Source organism: Vicia villosa, linkage group LG6 (assembly GCF_029867415.1).
Source record: "Vicia villosa cultivar HV-30 ecotype Madison, WI linkage group LG6, Vvil1.0, whole genome shotgun sequence".
Classification (NCBI taxonomy): domain Eukaryota; kingdom Viridiplantae; phylum Streptophyta; class Magnoliopsida; order Fabales; family Fabaceae; genus Vicia; species Vicia villosa.
Genome location: NC_081185.1, coordinates 88,074,812 through 88,084,830, shown reverse-complemented (window position 1 = coordinate 88,084,830; position 10,019 = coordinate 88,074,812). Strand labels below are relative to the sequence as shown.

Genomic DNA, 10,019 nt, shown 5'->3' with positions numbered 1-10,019 from the left:
ATTCAACCACCAACACACTCCTCTTTATCATAAAGCATACTCAATAAGCTTCATAACGCTTCAAACGGCGTCAAAAACGGAGTTACGGGTCAAAAGTTATGACCGTTACAAAATCTGTCAAAAATTGGAAAAGCAGTAGGTCGACGCATGGAAATCATAGGTCGACGCATTGAACTCCTGCCACCCTCGGGTATGTGCACGCTGACCCAATAGGTCGACGCATTCATCAGAAAACCCAGATTTTTGCCTTTTACGCTGCACAGGTCGACACAAACCTCTATGTAGGTCGACCTAAGCTTCGTAGAAACCTAAAAATCACCATTTCTAACACCCAGACCCTTATAAACCTTATTCTAACACATATACATCATTCTAAACATCCACAAATCACAAACACAACATAAAAGTGTGATCATGCAACATAAACAACCAACTTTGCATGGTTGACATCATTAAACTTCTCATAACCTAGTTTTTCCTTCTAATGCAAGAAAACATGGAGAAATGGAAAAACAAACATGATCAATAAAGATATCTATCATCATACTACACATTCACACCACAAAATCATGTTCATAACTTCAAAGCTCACAAAACTCATAATCTACCATTGTTGGTCAAGCATAGGATGAACAAGAACAAGAACAAAAACAAAACAAAACTATAGGAACCATACATTCAAGATAAATTAGATTCACCCCCTTACCTTAGTTAATCTTGATTCTAGCTTGGTTTGGATTTCTACAATTCTCTTCTTCTCTTTGTTTTTCTCTTCTTTCTCTTCTCTTCATAAGTTTTCTCTCTTTTCTCTCTAAAATATCTCTTTTTCTCTTCTATTCTAAGACATCATATATTTTACCTCTCTATAACTCTTTCTATTTCTCTACTTCTCATTTTCACCCACTCAACTCTCATAATTTCCAATTTTGGCCCAAATGTTACTAAACATTAATTCTAACCAATTAACACCAAAACATAATAATTACACACATGGAAAGTAATAAGTAAAATATTAACATAATTAATATTTACCGACTGACACAACTCAAAAACGTTAAAATTTAGAAAAATACAACAAACATCACAACTAAACAGAAAAACACATTTACGGGCGTTACAAAATCCAGGAGCAAAGCGGAACAGAAAGAAAAGAACGCAACACATAAGTGTCCTTCGATGAACAGTGCCACAGACTGAAGAATTCTAAATTGGTGAGGAGGAAGATGAGGGACGTTCTTCAGCTAGGAGAGAAGGTGGAGGACTTCGTGCTTCCAGTGGGTAATCGATCTCGCCTCTATCATGAACTGCCACTTTTTTTACCAGGTTCGAACCTTTATTTCTCAAAAGCACTTATTTATCTGGTGGAGTACCACTTTCGTGTGATTCTTTAACTCACTCGGATATCAAAAATTGTAATGCTAGAATAGCGAATGGTGAGATGGGCAATATTTCTGAGGGTTTATGGAGATCCATGATTAATTTGGGTATTACAATTGTTGCGAAGGATTTTGATCCTGTGGCTAGAATGGATGATCTGGAAAGAAAGAATTCCAAAGGTAAAATTGATCTTAAGGGGGCAGAAATAAGGTTCTCATGATTTTAGTTTCCTACAATATAATAGAGGAGGAAGTAGGATTAAGAGAAAGAGAGTAGGGTATCTAATTTAGAAAGAAGGAGCTGATGTGTGTTTCATTCAGGAAACCAAGCTTAGGGAGATGGAGTTGGGAGCTGTTAAGGAGTTGTAGGGAGACGACAAGGTGGAGTGGTCTTCGTTGGATGCCATTGGAGCATCAGGTGGCATTTTAATTATGTGGAGAAAAGACTTTTTTACCATGTTGTTCAGTTTCAGGGGTGAAGGGTTTATAGGAATGTGTGTGTCCTTGAATGGAAAGAAGATTTATTTGGTTAATGTCTACGCTTCGTGTGATAATTCGGTGAAAAGAAGGACATGGAGGAAAATCATTGAATTCAAAAATAACAATCTCCCAGGCTCATGGTGTGTGTGTGTGGGGGGGGGATTTTAATTATATTGCTCATATTGAGGAGATGATAGGCTTTTCAATAGAAGTTGTAGAAACGAGATTAGCATTTTCAAGGGCTTTATAGAGGAGATGGAATTGGTGGATCCTCCCACAATAGGGGGCAAGTTTACTTGGTATAATAGCAATGGAAAAGCTATGAGCAAAATAGATAGATTCTTGCTTTCGGATAGTCTCATCGTGGATTGGAAAGTGGGTGTTCAATCTATAGGTGGTAGAGATATATCCGACCACGCCCCAATTTGGATCAAAGACAATAGGGAGGATTGGGGCCCCAAACCGTTCAAGTTTAACAATAATTGGTTGAAACATGAATATTTTTATAAATTCGTGGAGAATGAATGGGGAAAGATTAATGTGAAAGGGAAAGGTGACTTTTGTTTGGTGGAGAAGTTAAAAGCGCTCAAAGGAAGGCTATCTTGGTGGAACAAAGTAGTGTACGGATGGATAGACCTAACAATAAACAATGCTAGCAAGGAGATCCATTCTTTAGATAACAAGTTTGTTCATTTTGCAGGTAATGCTCCGGATGAGGTAGTTAGAAAAAGGGCCAAGGAGGTGGAAGTATTTTGGGAAAGCCTTAATAAAAAAAGAAGGATTACTTCGTCTAAATTCTAGACAAACTGGGCTAACCGAAGGTGATAGTAATTCTTGTTTCTTTCATAATTCCTTTCGAAGTAGGAAGGGGAGAAGTTCTTTGTGCTCTCTTGTGTCTGATAGGGGTAGTTTGGAGGAGGTGGACGAAGTCAAAAATTATATTTTTGATTACTTTAGAGAATTCTTTCAAGAAGCAGAGATGTAGACCGGAACCTAAAGAGTTAGGTTTAGCCAAGTTGTCTACAATGGATAGGGAGGAGTTAGATGGTCTGTTTCTTGAGGCGGAAGTGAAGAAGGCTAATTGCTCTTGTGACGGTAACAAAAGCCCGGGGCCGGACGGCTACACGCTAGAGTTTTTCAAGTCTTTTTGGAGCTTTCTTAAGGATGACACTATGAGGTTATTTTCGGATTTTCACTCCAAAAGAAAGCTTGTGAAGTCCATTAAGTCCTCTTTTATAGCCCTTATTCCGAAATCAAATAATCCTTAAGATTTGAATGAGTACCGCCATATTTGCTTGGTAGGGAGTCTTTATAAAATCATAGCAAAAGTGTTGGCCGCTAGAATCAAGAAGGTGATTGGCAATTTGGTGTCCCCCAATCAAACCGCCTTTGTACTGAGTAGGAATATGATGGACGGGGTTGTGTTGGTCAATTAAATTCTCGATTGGTCCAAAAGATTCAAGAAGAGGTGTTTTTTTTCTTAAGGTAGATTTTGAAAAGGCATACGACTCCGTTTCTTGGGAATACCTTAGATTTGTCTTGAAGAATATGGGGTTTGGGGAAAAATGGCACATGTGGTTGGAAGATTGTGTTTTCTAGAGTCATATGTCCATCTTAGTGAATGGTAGCCCAACAAAATATTTTATGGTTCACAATGGGTTGAGGCAAGGGGACCCCTTATCCCCGTTCCTCTTTGTTTTAGCTATGGAAGGTCTAACCGCTTTAGTGAGAAAATTGGTGGATTTGGGTGATTTTAAACCTTTCAAGTATGGTGAAGAGGAGGTAGTGGATATTTTACAATTCGTGGATGACACCATCATTCTTGGAGAACCGTCAAGCGACAATCTATGGAGTTTGAACGTGTTGTTACGAGGGTTCGAGTTTGTTTCGGGATTGAGAATCAATTTTACAAAAAGCAATGTCTTCGGTGTAAACGTCGGGGAGTGGTTCTTGAATTCGGCCACTTATTTTCTTGGGTGTCAAAGAGGCTTAGTCCCGTTCTCTTTTTTAGGTATCGTTGTGGGTGCAAATCCTAGAAGGAGGAAATTTTGGTTGAAAGTCATTAACAATATCAAGAGTAGAATTTCTTCGTGGAAGGGGAGAATCATTTACATAGGTGGTAGAGTGACGCTCATCAACGCGGTTCTTAATGCAATTCCTTTGCTTTTGCTCTCTTTCTTTAAAGCGTAGGGTTTGGTCATTAAGGAAATAAGAAGCATTGTTAGTAACTTCTTATGGGGCGGTAACACGAATAGGCGTTGTATCCATTGGGTTGATTGGGTCACGGTTTGCAAACCAAAAGAGAAGGGTGGTTTGGGAATTAGAGATGTCGGTGAAATTAACAAGGCGCTTCTTCTCAAGTGGAAATGTAGAATTCTAACGGAAGAAAATGCTATTTGGAGTAGATTCTTGGAGGTGAGATACTTAGAGCCGAAACTCAAGGTGCAAGGTCTTATCGAGGAAAGGCTCAAATCGAAAGATTCCATGTGGTGGAGGGATGTTATAGCTAACAATGTCAAGACGGAATTTTGTGAAGAAGGGTTCATGAGTAATGTTCGATGTAAATTTATTAAAGGAAACCATATTTTATTTTGGTCGAGTTTGTGGTAGAGGGTAGGGGTGTTCATGGTTCATGAACTGCATTGAACTGAACCACATTAATGGTTCAGTTCGGTTTTTAAAAACCACTTTAATAAAAAACCAATTAATTGTTAAAACAGTTTTAGTTCAGTTTTAAACCAATTTAAAATCAATTTGTATTTATAAACTGGTTTAAAATCAATTTCTATTTTTAAACTGGTTTAAAATCAGTTTATAGTTATAAATCAATTTCTAATTATAAATCAGGTTTATATTATAAACTTTATTTTTAATCTCTCTCACAAAAAGCTTATTAGTTACACTTTTTATTCCTGAGCACATTCATTCTATCAATCTATTTAGGTTTTAAAAGTATTCCATTTTCATTAGAGTTAAAAGGTATTGCATTGACAGTGTAAAACTATTTTACACTGTCATCCAATAGGGAGTCATGAATGTGCCATGTTATTAAAGTTTTTTTTAAATAAAATAATGTTTTAATTGGATGCATGGTGGTGATTGGTTGACAGTGTAAAAATATTTTACACTGTCGGTGCATAACCCCTTTTCTCTTTTCATTAGAGTTAAAAGGTAGTGTACTGACAGTGTAAAACTATTTTACACTGTCATCCAATAGGGAGTCATGAATGTGCCATGTCATTAAAGTTTTTTTAAATAAAATAATGTTTTAATTGGATGCATGGTGGTATACATAATTTAAAAATTAGTGCAAACACAAAACTTAAATAACAGTTTTATATTAAAAATTCATAATTGTTTATTTTAAAACTGTATTTTTAATCTCTCACACACAATTTTAATCAATCCAATCAGGTTTATTAGTTATATTTTTTATTCTTCAATACATTCATTTTATCAAATCTATTTTGGTTTAAAAAATATATTCCATTTTCATTTACTTAATATAAATGTAAGGTTGTCATGATGACAACCCTTGACAAAAACCCTAACTTTTGCTTATGTGTCATTCTCATATAGCCTCATGCTTAGGTGTCATCATCATATAGCCCCATGTTTATATGTCATCCTCACAAAATTCTATCAATTAATAAAACTTCATTTAACAAAATAATAATAATTAAAAAGTAATAATTATAATAATAATAAATATAATAATTATAATTATAAATATAATTAAAATAATTAATCCTAATATTTTAAATACTTATTTTGAAAATTTGTTAATTGTAATATATATAACTCCTATTATCATTGATATTATTAACTTCTAAACTATTTTTTATTTATTTTATAAATTAGTAATAATAGAAATAATATAATATTCATGTATCAATATTAAAAATAATTATAATAATAATAAATATTTTATATAATTCTATATTCAGTCTCTAATTATTTTTAATATTCTACACAACTCAATATTTTATATTTTTCTAAAATGTAGCTAAAATTTTATAACTTATATTATCATTAAATATTATAAAATTTTAAATAATTTTTATATTTTATAAATTAATAAGAATAATAATAATAATATTCAACTACCATTATTCATCTATCACTAAAAAATAATAGTATTAATTATTAAAAATTTATATAGATAAAAATTTATATAAATAAAAAAAATAATAATTTAAATAATATTACTGATAATAATAATAATAATAATAAACAGAATAATTTTTAAAAAATTCATACATTGTATATAGATCAATAATTCAAATGAAATTTTATTTAAATAATTATAACTAATTAATTTATGTGTAACGTTGTAAAATTTTTAAAAATGATTAATAAAATTTACTATTATATTTATAACAGACCAATAAATTACAACAATAATAATATGAATAATAAATTATAATATTCATCTTATAATAAAAAATAAAATTATAAAATTAATAGTAATAATATAGTATAATATTCAGCTACTACGACTAAAACAATATTAATAATAATAATAATAATATAATATCCAATCATCACTATTAACAATAAAAATATAATTAATACATTATAATATAATATTCATCTAATAACAAAATAATAATAATAATTATTATTATTTTTATTGTCAATGATTATAATAATTATTATATAAATTATTCAAATACTACGACTAAAAGTAATATGATTTACAAAAATTATAAGTATTTATCTATTTTGCAATAATAGTATATAAAAAAAATATGAATACAATTTTAATATATATTAATTTTTAATAAAGTATATAAATAAATATTTTATATGAATAAAATAATAATAATTAAAATAACAACAATAATAATAAACATAATAATTTTAAAAAATGTCATACAATTTATGTAAATCAATAATTCAAATATATTTTATTTAAAGCATTATAACTAATTATTTTAATGCGTAATATTTTATATTATTAGAGCTAATTAAAACTAATTCATTTTATATTATTATAACTAATTCATTTTAATTCATTATAACTAATAAATTTATGTGTAACGTTTTAACAAATTTAAATATAATCAATATAATTTACTATTAGATTTATAACATACTGATAATTTACTATTATTAAGTATAACTTCTATAGAAAACATTATTGAAAATAAACGGTACCCCATTAAATATTTTTATGGTGGTGTTTTTTTATCTTTTCAATTTCTTCAATAAGAAATTTTTTATTCAATATAAATAGGTTACATCTACCACCTAACCTACCACTTTTCTTCTTTTTTTTTTTGTTACAAGATCTATTTTTCATTTTATATTGATATTTTGATTACTTTTTCTTAGAGCTCTCTTATATTTTAATTATTTTTTAATTTACGTTGCAGACTAGCTAATGAATTTGATTTATGTTCCAGGTTAAAGACTCAACTTTATTTATCCTATAGATTATTTAAATATTTTATCTATGATGTTTTGTAATAATTTGTTTTGAGCATCAATATGTTATTTCTCTATCTAATTTTATGATTTTCTCTTCTTTTTATTGTTTTTTTGAATATAACTATTTTTGTCATGTGAGCGAAAAGAAGAGGATAAAGAAAACTCATATTAGTTTTGCATCCTTATTACTTGAAGATCATGAGAAAAATTGCAGCTTATGTAAGTATATTTTTAATAGTAATCTTTGAGAAAAATGTGTATTTGATTTAAATTTATTGGTGATCTTCAATAAACAAAAATGAAGAATCTAATAATACAAAAAATGTATCATTTGTCAATAAAAAATGTATTTGTGATTCACTTGATATAATGAGAATGATAAAAATGAATTTTATTTTTATTAAAATATGTATCTTATTGATTTTAAAATGTTTATAAATTATTTTATAAAATAAAATAAATATGTTAATAAAAAATTTATCTTATGATTTTGTATGATCTTACTCATGTCATCTTTGAAATTTATCTACACCTCTCTATTAAAATATCTAAGCTTGAGTTTTTTTAAAAAAATAATTTTTATTATTTTATTGCAATTTTAATTGAGATTATATTTTTCTATTTCCCACATTTCTATATAGAAGCATTTGATCAAATTGATAGTATGATCGTATATTACATGTTATAAAAACAACTAAAATAATTTGTAATGAATTTAATTAAACCATGTAAATTATCTCTTAATTTATATTATTTTGTCTTCCTATGATATATAATTATTATTTCCTTTGAAATATAGTTAAAGTAATAATGAGAATACAATATTTGAAAAAAGTAACATAAGAGTAATAAAAAAGATAAAAAGAAATCAAATAAATGAGAAAAAAACATTTATATACAATCATATATTAATGTCATCGATTTTTATTTATATTTTTTCATTGAAGGAAAAAGTTCATATAAGTATATTATCTTAAAACATGTGCAACACACAAGTTATATACATAGCCTCAAAATTAATACTATAAATTAAATAAAATTTTTATACAAATAAAGGTCTAGACAATATGTCTATGTAGGTAGGTATAATATAAATATGTGTAATTTAATCTCACATATAATTGACTAAAAAGTAATTTTTTTCTAACTTATTGTCTTTCACATTAAAAGATTATTTTAATTGCAAACATAATCTAAATGGCCTACAAAATAAATTTATATGCAAATAAAAAATTAAATATCAATTATTATAGAAAAGTGTAATTTTATTTCAAATATACCCGTGCGAAGCACGGGCCGACAATCTAGTTATATATAATTTAAAAATAAGTGTAGAGACTAAACTAAAGTTAAATATCAATTAATATCGTTACGCTATTATCTCGCAAAATTTTGCGTGGAAATTAAGTTGGCAAGCCCTTGCCAAATACTGTTACAACATTATGCTTTTTTTATTTAATGTATCTAAAAAGTAATTTTATAGTTCACTGTATTTTATAAAATTTATTCTTTCAATGAAATGCAATGAAAATAAATATGATAATATAATTTAAATAATAATAATAATAATAATAATAATAATAATAATAATAATAATAATAATAATAATAATAGAAAGGGACGAAAGAAAGACTTTTAAAATCAATTTTTAAAGATAAATTCATGCTAAAAGTAATTTATGCTATAAAATTGATTTCAAAATTAATCCATATAAATAAACCAATTTATAAAAATAAAAAAAAACTGGTTCTAAACCAGTTTCAAACTGAACTAGAATTGTTTAAAATAAATGGTTCAGTTCACTAACCATTTAAATGGTTCAGTTTTTCTCTGCTGGCAGCGGCCAGCCCTTGTAGCAGCATGGCAGACGAATTCGAGTGGTGTCTGAACATCAGTGGCATATTTTCGATGGCTAGTATTTCTGCTATGGTATCCAGCTTGAAGTCTTGTGCTTGGCAGCCACAAACTGTTAGTAAGCTAAAAATTTTGTTGAATATGTTGATTCCTTTAAAGATTCAAATCTTTGCTTGGAGATTATTCACTTCTAGACTTCCCACAAAAGACTTATTGTTATTAAGAAGAGTTGTTAACATATCTAATCCGTTGTGCGAGTTTTGCGGGAATCATCCGGAGACTCTGTCCCATATCTTAATTTTTTGTCAAGTCTCTAAGAATATACTATGCCAAACAAGCACATAGACAGCGCTTTTTTTAGCCTTTAGCAGCGCTTTAAAGCGCTGCCTAAGCCATAGCTGCTATAGGTAAAGGCAGCGCTTTGGATTAATTCAAAAGCGCTGCTATATGTCCCCTATAGACAACACTTTGACTTTAAAAGCGCTGCTATATGTCCACTTTAGACAGCGCTTTTGCATTAGACAGCGCTTTTGCCAGTATCCCTTTAGCAGCGCTTTTGCATTAGACAGCGCTTTTGCCAGTACCCCTTTAGCAGCGCTTTTGATCATCTTTTAGACATCACTTTAGACAGCGCTTTTCTTAAAAGCGCTGTCTATTCCCCACTTTAATTTAAAAGTGCTTTTTTGCTTAAAGTATCACAAAATAATAATAATAATAATAATAATAATAATAATAATAATAATAATAATAATAATAATAATAACAATAATAATCATATTAATAATAATAAAAACTACTCATTGGATCAATCTATGCAATCAATCATGCACCAAAAAATAAATAAAAACTATCATAAAATTTGTAAAAACCAATGAA

The 10,019-nt window shown here is 29.0% G+C and overlaps 1 protein-coding gene across 1 annotated transcript; it reads left to right on the top strand.

The window, feature by feature from the left end:
• Nucleotides 1-3,560: 3,560 nt before the first annotated feature.
• LOC131614077 (uncharacterized) lies at nt 3,561-4,046 on the top strand. The gene has a single exon (XM_058885704.1). It carries the CDS (start codon nt 3,561-3,563, stop codon nt 4,044-4,046), a length of 486 nt encoding a protein of 161 aa, XP_058741687.1.
• Nucleotides 4,047-10,019: the final 5,973 nt, after the last annotated feature.